Source organism: Nyctereutes procyonoides, unplaced genomic scaffold (genome assembly GCF_905146905.1).
Source record: "Nyctereutes procyonoides isolate TBG_1078 unplaced genomic scaffold, NYPRO_anot_genome, whole genome shotgun sequence".
NCBI classification, from domain to species: domain Eukaryota; kingdom Metazoa; phylum Chordata; class Mammalia; order Carnivora; family Canidae; genus Nyctereutes; species Nyctereutes procyonoides.
The window spans coordinates 40,545,996-40,563,401 of NW_026575133.1; the positions used below are offsets into that span (position 1 = coordinate 40,545,996).

General features: G+C 48.8%; 1 protein-coding gene across 2 annotated transcripts; it reads right to left on the reverse strand.

The window, feature by feature from the left end:
• Positions 1–327: 327 nt before the first annotated feature.
• Positions 328–9,681, reverse strand: NEU2 (neuraminidase 2). 2 transcript variants are annotated; one of them, XM_055300222.1, is made up of 3 exons: positions 9,391–9,681; positions 4,260–4,436; positions 328–3,130 (listed from the first exon to the last, which is right to left on the reverse strand). In XM_055300222.1, the coding sequence occupies exons 2-3, from the start codon at positions 4,335–4,337 to the stop codon at positions 2,192–2,194; spliced, it is 1,017 nt and encodes a 338-aa protein (XP_055156197.1). In that variant the 5' UTR covers positions 4,338–4,436; positions 9,391–9,681; the 3' UTR covers positions 328–2,191. The 2 variants fall into 2 exon arrangements, with proteins under 2 accessions (XP_055156197.1, XP_055156196.1); XM_055300221.1 differs by having other exon boundaries at positions 4,260–4,464; positions 9,391–9,680.
• Positions 9,682–17,406: the final 7,725 nt, after the last annotated feature.

The window sequence follows — 17,406 nt, forward strand, 5'->3', positions numbered from 1 at the left end:
GCCTGTTCAAGCACTTCGCCCATTTTTATTGTATTGTTTTTCTTTTTCTTATTGGTTTATAGGAGCTCTTTATATGTTCTGGATATGTAATGCTTGGAAGACACGTTATCTAACACGTAATTAACATGTTAGATACCATGTTATGAGCACCATCATATGGCTCCCCATCTATGGCTTTTATTTTCACTCTCTTAGTGGTATTTTTCAATGAGTAGATCAGTTCATCTTTAACCAAATCAACTGTTGCTTTTTTCACCCAAATCAGAAGACTTTAATATTTGTATACATTTAGAAGTAGAAGGAACTTTAGAGATCTGTGCCAGTGGCTCTTTTTTTTTAAGATTTTAATTATTTATTCATGAGAGACACACAGAGAGAGGCAGAGACACAGGCAGAGGGAGAAGCAGGCTCCCTGTGATTTGGATCATATACTATCTGGCCACCCTACCTCTAAATCTCTTAACAATGTGCTGCCCCTGGCCTGCATGCCTGTGTCCTCACTTCCCTGACTAGGCCTCTGGCCTCTGTATAGCTAAATTTGCAGGATTCAGAAGACAGCAGGTGGCATCCCCAAAGCAGTGGGGCTTACTTTCCACCCCAGCAATAACCAGGCCCTATTTCCTTATCCTTCCAGCTGGATTTCATAAAACCACACACAGAGAGGTAGCACCCAGATAGGACACCAGTGCTGGGGAAACACACCCAGAACAAAAGCCACACTTCCAGCTCCCTGCACTGTAAAAATTCCATTTAACCACTGCCAGGCTACCTGGAGACACGGCTCAATTGCAAGAACCCATGACTGTTGTCATTGATCCCTGCTATCAAACTATTAGATTGATCCAATCAGTAGGAGGGGCTCTGATGGGGTCAGGGGGCGAGGCCACTCTTCCACTGGGACATGTGACAAAGGCTCCTGAAGACCCCAGAGGTCAGAGAAGTGTCAGTCCCCTTCACCTAGGGTTCCTCTCTTGGATTATCACCCTCATGACAACCAGGGAGTGGTCTTCTCGCTGCCATTTCTATACAGCGAGGACCCCACAGGCTCAGCACCCTTTCCCTCTCTCTTCACCTCCACAGGGTGGCATTCCTGTCACTACAAACACTGAATGCCCCAGAGCAGCTCTGTGTCACCGATGCACATCCAACAGCCCAGCCCCTCCTACCCTCTTTGTTCTTTGGAATTATCTGATTCATCTGAATTTCATTCCTACCTTTGGCCACATCACCTGTTCCAAAATCACTTATGATGCGTGTAGGGGATTGAAGGATGGCCCCAAAAGATAAATCCATGTCCTAACCTCAGTGAATGTGACATTATTGGGAAGAGTCTTTGCAAATATAATTGAGTGGAGGGTTATCTGGCTGTGCCCTAAATCCAACGACAGGTGTCCTTGTAAGAGACAGAAGCGAAAGCACAGGAGAAGGGAAGAAAACTATTCATAGATAGAGGCGTTAAGGGAAGGTGGGTAGCCATGAGTGGAGGTCACCAGACGCTGGAAGGGCAAGGAAGTTTCTCCCCTAGGGCCTTCGAAGGGAGTATCATCCTGCTGACACTTCGATTTTGGATTTCTAGCCTCTAGAACCGTCAGGGAATAAATTCCTGTTGTTTCAAGCCACCAAAGTTGTACTGATTCGTTACGGGAGCCCCGGGAAACTAACATAATGACTCAGATTGGCTTAATTTTCCTAGCCCTGCCCTACCTCCCTGCAAAGCTGTCTCCTGTGCGGTCTGCTCTAAGGCATCACTGAGAACACACGAGCACACGTGTGCACATATGCACACGCACACACACGCCCCTCTGCTAATTCGCATCCTTGTCCCAGCCTCTCCCCAGGAACATGAGGAGCATTGACCCAGAGGAGATGGCCTGGACCCCGTCACTTAGCAAGCCCCGCACACGCTGGGGCCGGCAGCAGGCAGCCTGGGCCTTGCGGAGCGCCGGCTCTCCCCACCGCCCGTCCAGGGGCCGTGCCTTCCCTGAAGCCAGGCTCCCTCAACGTGTGGGCTGAGAGTGGAATCCCTTAGAAGGACCATCAAAGGAGGAGGAGGACCAGCCGAGAGGAATCCCCACGTGCTTCCCCTAGGGAAGCGGCCTCCCCGGGTGAGGGAGACCCAGGGAAAACCGGAAAACCAGAGGCAAAGGCCTGAGCCTCTCAGCCGGAGAGTCCTTCCTGGTGCCACGATGGCTCACGGCGACACAAACTCAGCGGGGAAGGCTTGTTTCAGGGTGAACATGAGGAAGACGACCTCTTCGTAGTGGTCCGACTCGTAGAGGCAGCCGAACTGGGGCGAGCCGTCGGGGCCGGCGCCCATGGCCTGCAGGTCGGAGTAGGCGCAGCCGCCGGCCGCCAGCAGGACAGGCTTGGACCAGGCCTCGCGGCCCGGGCACCGCCGGTGGAGGTAGGCGCCCAGGTCGGCTCTGTGCTGCGGGTCGGTCGGGTGAGTGTAGAGCAGCCACTGATCGCAGGCTCCTGAGCCCGCGTGGGGGTTTGGGAAACTGATGACGCTCCCTTGGCAGCCGTGGGGAGGCTCCACGAGCTCCTTCACCGCCTGGGCCTCCGTGAAGTCGAGCCCCTCGTTGGTGCTCTCGGCCTGGACCCTGGCCCTGAGCGGGCTTCTGGCATTCAGGTATACCACCCTCCGCTCCGCACCCCCGACTTCAGCCACCTGGCACTCCAGGGTGTCCTGGGCCACAAAGTTTCCCCTCTCCCACGTGTGCCCGTGGTCGTGGCTGACGAAGCAGAAGGCGAACGGGGAAGGCCTCGGGAGGGAGCGGAGGTTCCGGTAAGCATAGGCGGGCACCACCAGACTCTGGGCCTTGTTGTGCAGCTGCAGACAGTGCCCTGGGCCCACCGCGAAGGTGGCCCATTCCTTGTGGGCTGCGCCGATGGCAGGGCCAGTGAGGTCCCTGGCAGGGCTCCAGGACCTGCCGTGGTCAGTGCTGGTGACCTGGCACAGCCGCGTCACATTGACCCTCGTATGCAACTGGTGGTGCTCGGAGACCTGCCCGGGGATGGCAATGAAGAAGAGGAAGAGGGTTCCTGTCTTCTCGTCGTACAAGGGGCTAGGGTTCATGGACCGGTGGCCCTCCAGCTGGGCTTGGGCCACCACCTCCTGAGCGTGCCACTGAATGCGAGGAGACAGGAAGGAGGAGGAGAACAATTTTGAAATGGCCAATGCCAGTGTCAGGAACGGCAGCGTGGGGAGAGGTGGTCTATCTCAGGGGGTAAAAATCAAAGGTCACCAAGAAAAGCTCTCCATGCAGCACTCATTCATCTGTACGACGCCTCTCCAGAGCAGGGGGAGCCAGGGCCCCCCTCACCCCCTCCAAGGCAGCGCCCTCCTCATTTGAAGAGCAGCAGACATTACAGAGCTCCTGCAGTGTGCTAGACCCCAGCATACAAAGATGATTCAGACATGAGCCGTTCCCAGCTTCATCTTGGTTCCCGACTCACCAGCCCAGTCCAGCGTCCCATTCTGGACAGGCAAAGCCCTGGAATAACCACAATAGTCTCTCCAATGGTGAATGATTCTAGGGGCAGATACTGTGCCAAGAGCATGATGTCTGTTGTGTCATCTAATGTAACCCTTAACTCCTGGGGGACAGGTTACTTGCTCTATCTCACGTCCAGAGAATGAGAGGCTTAGGCAGGGTAGATAAGTAGCCCAAGACCATCCTCCTGGTAAGGGACAGAATCAGGATTTGAATCCAAGTCCATCTGCTTCAAACCCCATGCTCTGGATAGCTGCTGTGTAATAACGGCCACGAGGTCATCACTATAATAATATTAATCCCTTCAAATGTGATAAACCAGCCTTGGGTGTCTTTATCAAAATTAACTACTTGGTCTACATGCTGGAACCTCAAGACACAAGCAGTCACTCCAACCTTCACTCTGCTCCCCAGGTTAAATTTTACTAAAAGGATATAACCCCCCAGTTAGGTGATACTAAACTCCTCCTCCCTCAGGTTTTCAGGGATGTGGGAAGCTTTCCAAACATCAGTTTCCTGACCGACTTGTCCCATCATGCAATAAAGCAGATGCAGCCCGGCCAACTGGACTTGTTCACGGTTACCCTGTGTGAGATCTAGGTGATCACCTGGGGACACCTTCTCTGCCCCACCCCGATAGGTCTCTGGGTCCCTCTCGCGATTCAGTGTATCCTGTCCCTCTGTTCCCCAGACCTCGGCCATCTAAGGATGGAATGGTCCCTGTACTCCCAGAGGAGTACTTGCAGCCTCACCTTACCTTACCTGGACGTGGTGGCTGGATGCGTCATAGCTCCCTCTGCGCAGGACAATCAGCTCTGCGTGCTCATCCTTCTTGCTCATCCGCTTTTCTGCAAAGGCCAGCAGTGTCTTCTGTTGAGGCAGGTAGAGCAGAGCGGGGATTCTGTAGGCATGGGCTCCTGACTGGAACACTTTCTCCTTCTGCAGGACAGGGCAGGATGCCATGGGGCTTGGGAGTGGGCACAGGATAAGAAGATGAGTCTCTTGAGGTCACATCCTGAGATGGAGCACAGCCATCCTCCCAGGCAGGCGCTGCTCACCCTACAGGCAAGCCACCTGATGTTGGGGTGGCCTGTCCTTCTGCCACATGGGGCTCATCCCCTTTTACTACATTCCAGCAACCTATCAATCTTGCACATGCCCTTCCATGGAATTTGGCAGCAGTCTGTCCATGAGGCATTCCGAAAAAGAGTATTTTGCGCTATATTTTTATTATAAATTAATAAACTTTCTTACGACAGATTTGTGATAATCTTCAACTGCCTTTTCCAAACCCAGCTCATCAATCAAATGCTAAACCCTGGGTAGGAAAGGAGCGCTTGCCGAGTGGTGCTCTGCAGCTGTCCAACTGCCAGAAAATGACACATGGGAGGTTTTTTTTATAACTGCAGAGCCCTAGAAAGTTGCCTTAGAAAAAAGAAAAAAAAAAAAGGTGGGAAAAAAAGCCTTGATTCTCAAGGCTCTCCTCCCCAGGCTGCCTGAAGTTAAGGCCCAGCTGCACCCACCATGTCGCTCCACCCCTGGGGCAGGGAGAGGGTGCTGGGAATTGAAGAGAGAGGCTCCTGACAGCTCACGTGGGCTGCAAGGGTCTTCTGGACATACAAGAAAACAAAAATTAAAAATAAGTATTTGAACAAAAAGGGTAGAGGGGGGCTGGAGATTACTTGCCAACTGTGGGCGACAGTGGTCTCTGGACTGGGCCACCTGGTCCCCCTTCAGGGTGACTTACTCCCTGTTTCAGGGAGTGCGGGCTGCAGAGCAGATGGCTCACAGCTGTCAGCGATGAGGAGGAGGGACGGGACTGCCAGCAGCTGAAAAGAACCAAGGTCATACCCCAGGAAGGGCTGCATCTGATGATGAACCTGCCCATCATGAAGACTTGGCTCCTACCTGGGACGCTCTGCAGGGCCAGCCCAGCTCTGGGCTCCCATGGGCTCACTGAGGCTTCCCAGAGACTCCCTCTGCCCCATTCTACTGCCCTCCCCTCCCTTACACTGAGTTGACCCCAGGAAGTGCCCCCATAACCTTCCTGTCCTGGCTCCAGAGACTGTTTCCTGGGAAGCCCTGCCTGCAACAGGCCTTTGGAGAAGGGAAGTGGAAAGTGGGGTGTGCAGTAGGAGGCACATGGCCTCTCCTCCGTATACCCTTCCTACTGCTTGCATCTTTTCCCACCATGTACGTGGATTATCTATTTAAAACTTAATTTAATGTTTTGGCGAAATCAGTGCAATCTAATCAGTGTTTTATTCATTCCATGATGAATATTATTGTTAGGCCAGTATAAGAGGGACCAATGCTGCATGAGGTAAAAATGTGTGATCGCCTAAATGTGGATGGAAGGACCAGGTCTTCGTGGCAAGTTCTAGACCCACAAACTGGAATCCAAGAACACAGAGGTTAGTAGATGTAAGGGTGATGGCTGGGTTGGAACTTTGTTATGAAATGTAGATGGGAAAGAAATCAAGTATGATTAAAAATAAAAATGAGGTGATGCCTGGGTGGCTCAGCATTTGAGCATCTGCCTTTGGCTGGGGTCTTGATCCTGGAGTCCCGCATCGGGCCCCCCACAAGGAGCCTGCTTCTCCCCCTGCCTGTGTCTCTGCCTCTCTCTGTGTGTCTCTCTTGACTAAAATATTTTTAAAAAATTAAAAACAAAAAATCCAAAAACGAAATGGGGAACAAAGAGGCAGTGTTAACAGTGTTCTCTAGAAAATTGATCATCGGTTTATTTAAGCTCTTGGGTCCTTATCTAGGAGTGGGGTGGCTGGGTCACACCGTACTTCCATGTTTAACTTTTTGAGCAGCTGCCAGACTCTTTCTACATCAGCTGCAACATTTTACGTTCTCCCCAGCCATGAAGAAAGGTTCCAAACTCTCCACGTCAACACTGGCTTATTGTGTCTTTTTGATAACAGCCATCCTACGGGTGTGAAGTGGCATCTCGCTGTGGTTTTGATTTGCGTTTCCAGATGACTAACGCTATGGAGCCTGTGCTCACTGACCAACAACGTTGGATGTTCGCCTGGAGGCAATGGGAAGATTTCAAATTTGTTTAGGCAAGGGAGTGATCTAACCTGATTCATTTTTTAGGAAGTCCCTCTTTTGGCTCCAGGGAACGGGGAGGGGTTGGTGGGGGGTAGGGGAGAAGAAGATGAATCTGTTGCAAGCTCCCCCGTAAAATAAACTAAAAGCCTGGATGAAACAGAGACAGAACAATTGCAAGAGGAGTCGGGCTCTTAGAAATGGGGAGGCAGCAAAATGAATAGAATTTGGAGGGCAAACTAGGGAGGAGCTGCGAATGCCCAGCTGAAAGTATTCTGGAGTGATTTCCATAGCGTCTGTCACTATTTTCCAGATTCCCTCCTTAGACACTGCTCCCCATCAGGGTGGGGACAAATGTACCCATTTGCACAGCAAACCTTTATCATGTTCCTACTTTGTGCCCTGGATTGTTCTAGAAACTCGGGATTCTCTGTGAATCAAAGAAAGATCCATAGACTCAGGGAATTTGTAGTGGGGATGGGAAATTACGTTTATTGTCAAATACCACTAGGACCAAGACCCGTCTGCGCACTGCACAGGGATGACTTATCTGACCTCACAAACGCCCTGCCCTCTGAAAACCTTGGGGCTGAGAGGCATGCCCCCCTGGAAGAGAGGCTGGCGTGCAGGGAGGCGGCTGTGGACATGTGCTAACCCAGTCCCACTTGGGCTGCTTGTCTAAGTATTTGTCCCTTGTGCCTTTACAGCCAAAGCAGGCACAGGAGGGCAGGTGCAGAGGAAAAGGAACCTCTGTGTGAGCTCAGGGCTCCTCTCTATTCTCAGCAACTTAGCGCCGGCCCAAACTGGCTCGCCTGCTGACAACACCATCCCCAAATGCCTTCATAATCGTCATAACCAATACTTACATGGCTTTTACGAGGGGCTAGCACTCTTCTAAGTGCTCTGCTACATTTTCCAAAATTTTTTGTAAATCGTATTTATAAATTTTAATGTTTACAACACCAATTACACATAGTCATTCATTTAATACCCATGACACTTCCCATAAGATAGACACTATTTTAATCTCATTGTGCAGATGAGGAAACTGAGCTCACTAACTAACACTCGAGTGTCAGAGCTGGGACTTTTTTTTTTTTTTAAGATTTTATTTATTCATGAGAGACACAGACAGAGAGGCACAGACACAGGCATAGGGAGAAGCAGGCTCCATGCAGGGGACCCGATGCGGGACTCAATCCTGGGACTCCAGGATCAGGCCCTGGGCTGAAGGCAGGCACTAAACCGCTGAGCCACCCAGGAATCCCCAGAGCTGGGACTTAAGCCACTTCTAACCCCTGGCTAAGTACTGCCTCTGGGAGGAGTTCTGGAAAAATGCCATCTTCCCACACGTCGTTACATTTCTGGTGGTGCTTGAGCACCTCGTGTAGGTAGCTGACCCGCCTGGACCCAGCCCTGGCTCCCACCGCAGCAGCAGCTTGAGACCAAACGGCGGAAAGAGAACTGAACTAGGACTCAAAAAAATCGGAATCGGGACCTAGGTCCCCCCTTTGTACATCTTTGGGCAAGAACCTGCGTCCCTGGTTTCCGTCTCCCCACCTAGCAAGGAGGGAGCTGCAGGTGACCCTGCAGGGTGGGGGCTGACTCCTTGGGGGAGGGGTGGGCAGGAGCCTCAGCACAAGCCAACCCCAGGTGCCAGCATCCAGGCGGTCAGCGGGGTGACAATGTCAGGTGGAACCATGAGAAACCACCATTTCATAGGTCAGAGATGGTCGAATAGCGGCAGTTTCAGCTGGTCCCACTTCAAGCGACCAGCAGCTGACATGGCTTGTGGTCTTGTGGGGCCCCGGCCCAGAGCGAAGCATCTTACACGAGGAAGCTCGCTTCTCCCCGCCCGGCCCACGACACTGGCTTTAGTGCTGCATCTCAGATGTGGGCAGCTGAGAAGTGGGTCAGGAAGGCAGGAGGTGACCGCCCTGAGTGGGTGGCGGGGATGGACAGGTGTGAGCTTGGAGCTGCCCAATTCCAGACCCACACCCCTGACCACTGGGCTCTCCCCGCTGCAAGGCCTGCAGCTGAGTCTCAGATCAGAAAAGCAGGTGCTCCTGCCAGCCCCCTCTCTCCTGTTGGGAGCACAGCCTCACGCGCCCCTTGCAGATCCAGAGGCCTCCACGTGCCCACTTCAGACAGATGCTCTGGCAACTCACAGATTTGCATTAAGCCTCTTCTCTGTGCCAGGCAACAGATGAACAGATAAGCCCTGGCCCCTGCCCTCCAGGCACCATAACAAGTGAGAACCAATCATGCTGGGGAGGGAGAAAGAGGCACACTTGGCAGCTTTTCTGAGAGAAACAGCCTTCATTCTTGGGGCTAGTTTTGGGGGAATGTTCACCCATCGGCTACCACGTTGAAATGCCACCTCTCCGGAGAATGGGCAGCTGCCTGCATCTGGCCTGCCGACAGCACCAGCGAAGCAAGCATGGGGGGCAACACGCCTGAAGCTTGGGCTGCTTCCTTTCCCCAAGAAAACCCCACTTCCAATGGGCTCAACAACTGCTCTTGGGGCCAGTGCCTTGCTGCCATTCCCACCCCGGCTGAGAGGAGCTTTCTTGATTCCCAGGCCAGTACAGGACCACTGGGCCGCCTCCTGGAAGGTCAGACCAGCAGCAGTAACTTGAGAGCAGAATTCAGAGTTTTCCTGAGCTGACCAACCGGAGCCTTCTCCACATCCTTCCCCACCGAGCAGGTGCCGTGGGCACCCCAAGAAGAGAGTGGGTGTCCTGACAGGGGGTTGAGGGCGATGAGCTATCACGCTGTTTGGAACTGCCACGTCTAAGACATCCCCAGCATTGCTCCATCACTCCCTAATTACCTCGTACAGAAGAGCTCTTGTTTATGTTAACAAAGGAACAGGTGGGTCGATTCCAAGAGAAGCTGTTTGTCAGGCCGAGTGTTCCAAGTCGGATCCTGGCGCCTGGGTGGGAAGTCAGGGTGTGTGGCAGCGGCAGTGGGAACCCAGCTTCTAGAAGCACAGTGGGGCTCCTGCATTCCGCCCAGCTTGCCTCGAGTCACGGGGCCCTCCTCTATCATGCCGGTGCCTATATACATCTAAGGGAGGCCCCGACTTCTGCCACCCACTCATCTGCCAACGTGCTCCAGGGCGAAGCCAGTGTAGAAGCCCAGCCTTGGCCCAGTTAGGACGCTGGTACTCATTAACCAGCAGGAAGTCTGTCCAGTTCTCTACACAGTCATGGTGAATCAGAATGAGCCAAGGGCAGCCTGAGTCAGGCTTGCTTCTTAAATGGACGCAGTGAACAAAATGTGTGCACAGCTGGGAAGAAGCTTCCCCGGGGACCTGGCACAATCTGGAAGTGCAGAGAGGGCAAGAGCAAGGGCTAGAGCCATGCAGGACTCGGCTCCTTTCCTGGCTCTGCCAGGGCCAGCTGGGTAAGGAGGGCAAACTTCCTTAACCTCTTGGACCCCGGCTTCCTCCTCTGAAAAATGGGAGAAACAATATCCCAGTGGACTCCCAAGCTACATGACAGCAGGGACTATACACCTCGTCTGCTACCACAGCCCGGTATCGAGAGCAGTTTCTGGTACATCGCTGGTGCTCCGTCAGTGCTCATCAATTGAGTGAATGGATAGGGCTCCCTTTCCAGGCAGGGCCAGTGCCCTGAAGTCATACAAGATAAACCCATTGAAAATCTCTCTCTCTCTTTTTTTTAAGTGATTTTTAAAAAAAATTTTATTTATTTACTCATAAGAGACACAGAGAGGCAGAGACACAGGCAGAGGGAGAAGCAGGCTCCATGCAGGCAGAGGGAGAAGCAGCAGCCCCGATGCGGGGCTCGATCCCGGGTCTCTAGAATCACACCCTGGGCTGAAGGCGGGTGCCAAACCGCTGAGCCACCCGGGCTGCCCCATTGAAAATCTCTTAACCTAGCATCTGGCCCATGCCAGGGACTCTAGATGCTGGTACCTGGCCAAGTGCCCTGTTCTTCTGCATCCAGCAGAACCAAGCCCACGGCTCCATAGGCCGGAGTTCATTCCCAGGAGGGTGAGACCTTCGCTGGCACACAGCCAGACCATACAGGGCTTCCTTGGCTTATGATGGGGTTATGTCCCGACAAACCCATCATAAGTTGAAAATGCATTTAATACCCCTAACCTACCGAACATCACAGCTTGGCCCAGCCCCCCTTAAATGTGCTCAGAACACTGGCATTAGCCTGCAGGTTGGGCTAATCATCTGACACAAAACCTATTTTACAACAAACTGTTGATCATCTCCCGTAATGTTCTGAACACCGTGCTGGAAGCTACAGGCAGAGCTGCTGTGTGGGCACAGCACGGTTGTCAGTGTATCTGTCGTTGACCTTGGCTGACCAGCATCCCGAGGGAGGATCACCTGCACACCGCTAGCCCAGGATGAGAGCCAAATTCCAAACTCCAAGTATGGTTTTTACTGAATGCGTGTGGCTTTCACACCATCTTAATGTTGAAAAATCCTAAGTTGAACCATCGTAAATTGGGGACCACCTGTGTAATCCACCTCACCCCAGTCCTTCAGACAGTGTGGGTGAAGCTGAATGAGCTGGAAAGATCAAAATGCAGTCCAACTCAGTTCCAAGTGCACTTCCTGTGATAGGGAAGTCTTCCTAATGTGAGGGTGAGGGAGGTCTTCCTAATGTGTCCTCTTTCCCTCCACTGGACAAAGTCCTTTCAAAGTACCTTCAGCTCCAGATGAATCTGGTGCTCAGAGGCAGGTATGGTCACACCTTGGCACCTCTCTGCTCAAGGGGTTGCGGGGGGCAGATCTTTCTGGCTGCCTCACAGTAGAGTGTCCCCGGATGGTCACTTCTGGGTTCCCTGCCCTGCTCTGGTCTAGAGCCCTGTCACTGTTCTCAGAGAGACAGTCATGGTCTGACTTTGAATTTTTCTTTGAAAGCTCCACCTGAAGCCCAGTCCCTGTGAAAGGCCAAGTCAACCCAACCCCCCATCTCTGACCCACACCCCATGGTGGGGAGAACTTGGAAGAGGTGATTCCCAGACCTCAACCTTAGATTTCAAGGTTGAAGTTGATACCTTTACTGAATTCTTCTTGTTTTCCAGCTAACTCACTAGGTCACAGAAGAGGTTTTCAAAAGTGAGTTAGGGGCCCCTGTGTGGCACAGTCGGTTGGGGGTCCTACTCTTGGTTTTGGCTTGGGTTGGGGTCTCAGGGTCTCAGGGTGGTGAGACTGAGCCCCGTGTTGGGCTCCACACTTGGTGTAGAGTCTGCTTAAGACTCTCTCCCTCTCCCTCTGCCACTTCCCCCATGTGCTCTCTCTCTCTCTCTCAAATAAATAAATCTTTAAAAAAATAAAGTGGGTTAAGTGTGGTGCTAGTGCTTGGTTAAAGAAATTGTGACACACCCATAAAATGCAATAGTAGGCACAAATTAATTAAAATCATGTTTCAAAGACTAGATGACATACAAGAAAATGCTTGGATGGTTTGAAGTATAAAAACAGGATACATGATGGCATACAAGGTAGGAGCCCACTTTTATAAATGTGTATATTATAAGCTCAAAAATATATATAAAAGGACGCCTGGGTGGCTCAGTGGTTGAGCGTCTGCCTTTGGCTCAGGTTGTGATCCTGGGGTCCTGGGATCGAGTCCTCCCACATTAGGCTCCATGCGGGGAGCCTGTTTCTCCCTCTGCCTGGGTTTCTGCCTCTGTCTCTGTGTCTCTCATGAATAAATAAATAAAATCTTTAAACTATACATGTATATATATAAACAAAAATTCTATCAAAATACATATTGCTACACCCCCAAAACTTAGCACAGTGCATAGAACAAAATTAATTAATTTTATTTTATTATTATTATTTTTTAGAGAGACAGCATGCAAGCAGTGTAGGAGACTGAGGGAGAGAGAGAATCCCCAGCAGACTCCATGCTCAATGTGGAGCCCTGCGCAGAGCTTGATCTCACAACACTGAGATCATAAACTGAGCTAAATCCAAGACTTGGACAATTAACGACTGAGCCACCCAGGTGTCCCATGGAGAGAAAATCTTTTATTTATTTATTTATGAGAGACACAGAGAGAGAGAGGCAGAGACACAGTCAAAAGGAGAAGCAGACTCCTTGCAAGGAGCATGATGTGGGACTCGATTCCAGATCCCAGGATCACGCCCTGAGCCGAAGGCAGATGCTCAACCGCTGAGCCACCCAGGTGTCCCTCTTTTTTTTTTTTTTTAAAGATTTATTTATTTATTCTAGAGAGAGGAGGAGGGGCAGAAGGAGAGAGAGTCCCAGGTAGACTCTGGGCTGAGCATAGAGCCCAAAGCTGGGCTGATCCCACCACTCCAAGATCACGATCCCAGCCGAAACCAAGAGTTAGAGGCTCAACCAACTGCGCCATCCAGATGCCCCAGAGAGAGAATCTTAAGCGGACCCTGTGCTGAGTGCAGAGCCGGATGTAGGCCTTGACTCATGGCCCTGAGATCACTACCTGAGCTGAAACCAAGAGTCAGATGCTTAACCAATGGTGCCACCCAGATGCCCCACTTTTATTTTTTATTTATTTATTCATCTTTTAAAAATTTTTAAAATTCAGTTAACATACAATGTATTATCAGTTTCAGAGGTAGCGTTCCTAAGATTTTTCAGTCTTATATAATACTCAGTGCTCATTACATTACGTGCCCTCCTTAATGCCCATCACCTACTTACCCCAGCCCCCCACCCACTTCCCTTCCAAAAACCCTCAGTTTGTTTCCTCTGATTAAGAGTTTCTTATGGTTTATCTCCCTTTCTGAGTTCATAGTTTTATTTTTTCTCCCTTCCCCTATGCTCCTGTTTTGTTTCATAAATTCCACATGAGTGAGATCATATGATAATTCTTTCTCTGATTGACTTCTTTCACTTAGCATTATACCCTCTAGTTCCACCCACATCACTGCAAATGGCAAGATTTCTTTTTCCTGATGGCTGAGTAATATTCCATTATACATATATCCCACATCTTCTTATCTATTCATCCGTCGATGGACACCAGATGCCCCAAGTTTAACTAATGTGATTACAAATGATATGTACCTACTTCTTTGTATTCTTCAGATGCATACAAATATTATTAGTTTAAAAAGGTATTATTTTTAAAATAATGATAAGTAATATCAGAAAAGGCTTTAAAATGTAGCTTATTTTTTTAATTTTATGCTTTTTTTTAAAGATTTTACTTATTTATTCATGAGAGACACACACACAGAGAGAGAGAGAGAGAGAGGCAGAGACACAGGCAGAGGGAGAAGCAGGCTCCATGCAGGGAGCCTGACGTGGAACTCGATCCCGGGACTCCAGGATCAGGCCCTGGGCTGAAGGCAGGCACTAAACTGCTGAGCCACTGGGGCTGCCCCTAAAATGTAGCTTAAGGGTACCTATCAACTCTATCCTGGCCAGAGCACTGAGTGGGGAACTATGGTTTCAAAAGGACCTAAAGAGCTTTATAGAAATGGGCTTGATTCAGCATGCAAATTTAACTTATATTTGATTCCAAGGGATCCGCTGGTTAACTGTTCAAAAGTACTCATCAAATACACCCATGCTACCTTGGGAAGGAGATGGAGAGAGATCATGGAGGAGGTCCTAGAGCTCCAAGTGCTGATTATTTCTCTGGGGGAAAAAGATAAGCAAATGAGCTACAGAGGCCAGAGAAGGTAGATATACTGCCCAAATGACCAAATTCAATGTTATGTCTAGCTAAGCTTTTTTTTAAGATTTTATTTACTTATTTTTAAGATTTTATTTATTTATTTGAGAGAGAAAGAGAGTATAGCAGAGGGAGTAGCAGAGGGAGTGGGAGAAACAGGCTCTCCACTGAGCAGGAAGCCTGATGTGGGGCTCCATCCCTGGACCCAGGATCATGACCTGAGCCGAAGGCAGACCAACCAACTGAGCCACCCAGGGGCCCCTAAAGATTTTATTTTTAAGCTATCTACACCCAAAGGGGCTCAAACTTACAACCCTGAGATCAAGAGTTGTGTGCTCTACCAATTGAGCCAGCCAGGCGCCCCGTAGCTAAGCTTTTCTTAATGCATGTTTTTTTAAATTTCTACAATTTCTATTTAGTTCTTCTTCGAAACAACTTTTTAAAAAATTATTTTCCTCGGCCCTAAAAACAAATAAGCTATCAAGCCATGAGAAGACATGGAGCATATTACTAAGTGACAGGAACCAATCTGAAAAGGCTCCATACTATATGATTCCAACTCTATGACATTCTGGAAAAGAACAATGGAGAAGAAGTAAAGAGGGAGTACAGCAAAAGGATCAGTTGTTCCCAGGGGTTAGAGAGGTGGTGTGAGTGAGTAGGGGAAACACAAATGATTTTTAGTACAGTGAAAAAACTCTGTAATATACCATAATAGTTGTTGGATAATATGTCATTATATCTTCATCCAAACCCATACAGTGTACACCACCAGGAGTGAACCCCAGTGTAAACTATGGACTTTGGGTGAAAACAATGTGTCGATGTAGATTCATTTATTGTACCTAGCGTAGCACTCTGGTGAGGGATGTTGATAGTGGGGGAGGCTGTGCATGGGTTGGGGCAGGGGTAAATGAGAAAGCTCTGTACCTTCCTCTCAATTTTGCCATGAAACTAAAACTGCTCTAAAAAATCAAGTCTTGGGATGCCTGGGTGGCTCAGCGGTTGAGCGTCTGCCTTTGGCTCAGGTCACGATCCTAGAGTCGCAGGATCGAGTCCCTCGTTGGGCTCCCTGCATGGAGCCTGCTTCTCCCTCTGCCTGTGTCTCTGCCTCTCTGTCTCTGTGTCTCTCATGAATAAATAAATAAATAAAATCTTTAAAAACAAATAAATAAGGTGTCGATTTAAAAAATTAATTTCCTAATCTTGTCCGATACATTTTTCTACTTTACCTTCTTTAAGCACTTGAAACAGACTTAATTAATTAATTAATTAATTTAAAGATTTTATTTATTCATTCATGAGAGACACACAGAGAGAGGCAGAGACACAGGCAGAGGGAGAAGCAGGCTCCATGCAGGGAGCCCGACGTGGGACTCGATCCTGGGTCTCCAGGATCAGGCCCTGGGCTGAAGGTGGCGCTAAACCGCTGAGCCACCCGGGCTGCCCAACAGACTTATTTTTAAAATGTGTCTTTTTTATATTATTCTATTGTTTCTATCTCCTCATATATCAACTCTCCCAATTTTGTGAGACGCTTTTCCTCATAGTGGATTTCCACAAATGTTTTGAATTGTTATACTAATGCTTTAATCATTTACATTCATTTATATCCTTCAGATTGGTCTTCCTCAAATGTTTTATAGTTTCTCTCTGTGAGCTCGTCTTCATTGTGAATAATCTTGTGATGGTAGAGGTGCCTCAGATTGTGGACATTTCCCCATAACTGTTTCTACCTCAATCTTAAGGGTTCATGATTTCTCAACTTCTCAATTTCTACTTTAGAGTTTCTGTGCTTCATGAACAGCGAAAGCACGGACCCCATGTACAAACCCAGCTTGTTCTCTATTTTCTTGTTGGTGATTCTCTTTCTACTCATGGCCTGGACATTTGTTTCCCTTCTGAGCCATAATTCCTCTCCAAACTTCATGCCATGTTCAGGTCCAAAGTTTTTATTCTTGGTTCCCCTTAGCTGTGAACTTAAAATAAGCATATCCTCTGGCCATTTGTATAGTCCCTAATAAACTAGCTCATCAGGGTAGATATAAAATTATTGCACCCCTGAGATTTACCTGTCTTGCTTTTGGGATCAAATACACATTTATATTACATACGTCAGATGATACATGTAATACATATTTTTTTCAGCATTTCTGTGTGTTCAGGAAATTTCACATGACTTTGGGCAAGCAACTGAACCTCCGTATACCTGGCTCTCTCATCATAAGACCATAATGATGATTAAACAAGCTAATTCATGTAAAGTGCTTAGAACAGAGCCTGGCTCAGAGGTGGCCAATAGATACTATGGTAATTATTCATGCTTCTGTTCAGTTCTTTTTCTTAATCAGGTCTTTATATATTTTAAATGTATTTTTGGGGTGCCTGGGTGGCTCACTTGGCTAATTGTCTGACTCTTGACCTCAACTCAGGTCTTGATCTCAGGGTTGTGAGTTCAAGCCCCACACTGGGCTCCATGCAGGGCATGGAGCCTACTTTAAAAAAAAATGTATTTAAAAAAATAAAAAATAAAAAATGTATTTAAAAAATGTATTTTTAAAATAACCCCTATAAGTTTTTTTATTTAAAACACTGAAATTCCTTTGCTCTCCCCACTCCCGACAGCAACTCAACACAGGAAGTTATTAGATAATCCTAAAAGAAATTCTCTTGTAAAGAATTAAACTTACTACACTTCAATATTCAATTCCTGCCAATGCACATTTATTATAGACACTTTAAAATGCTTGTTTTGTAATTATTAAGTCCATTAATGATCTGTCAAAAATTATCACCCAGAAAACATCACTAAAGCTTCTGGTCAAGGACATCCCACTTCTTGCAAGGGATTTCTTTGTGTCTTAATCCATTTGGGCTCCTATAACAAAATAGCATAGACTAGGGAGTTTGTAACAACAGAAATCTATTTCTTACAGTTCTGGAGGCTGGAAAGTTCAAGATCAAGGGGCTGGCAGATTCACTGTCTGGTGGGAGCCCTCTCCCTGGTTCATAGACGGCCATAGTGGAAGGGCAAGGGAGCTCTCTGGGGTCTCTTTCATAAGGAGATGGGGCCCTCCGTGGGGCCCTCAGAGGCAGAACCCTCATGACCTAACCACCTCCCCCAGACCCCACTGCCTAATACCATCACTTTGGAGGCTGGTTCTCAACATATGAATTTTGA

Excerpts from the sequence above, each read along its gene's own strand:
- NEU2 (XM_055300221.1), bottom strand. The coding sequence starts at position 4,460 with ATGGCATCCTGCCCTGTCCTGCAGAAGGAGAAAGTGTTCCAGTCAGGA. Across the intron at positions 3,131-4,259 it reads CATCCAGCCACCACGTCCAG|TGGCACGCTCAGGAGGTGGT; the intron begins GTAAGGTAAGGT and ends CCTCGCATTCAG.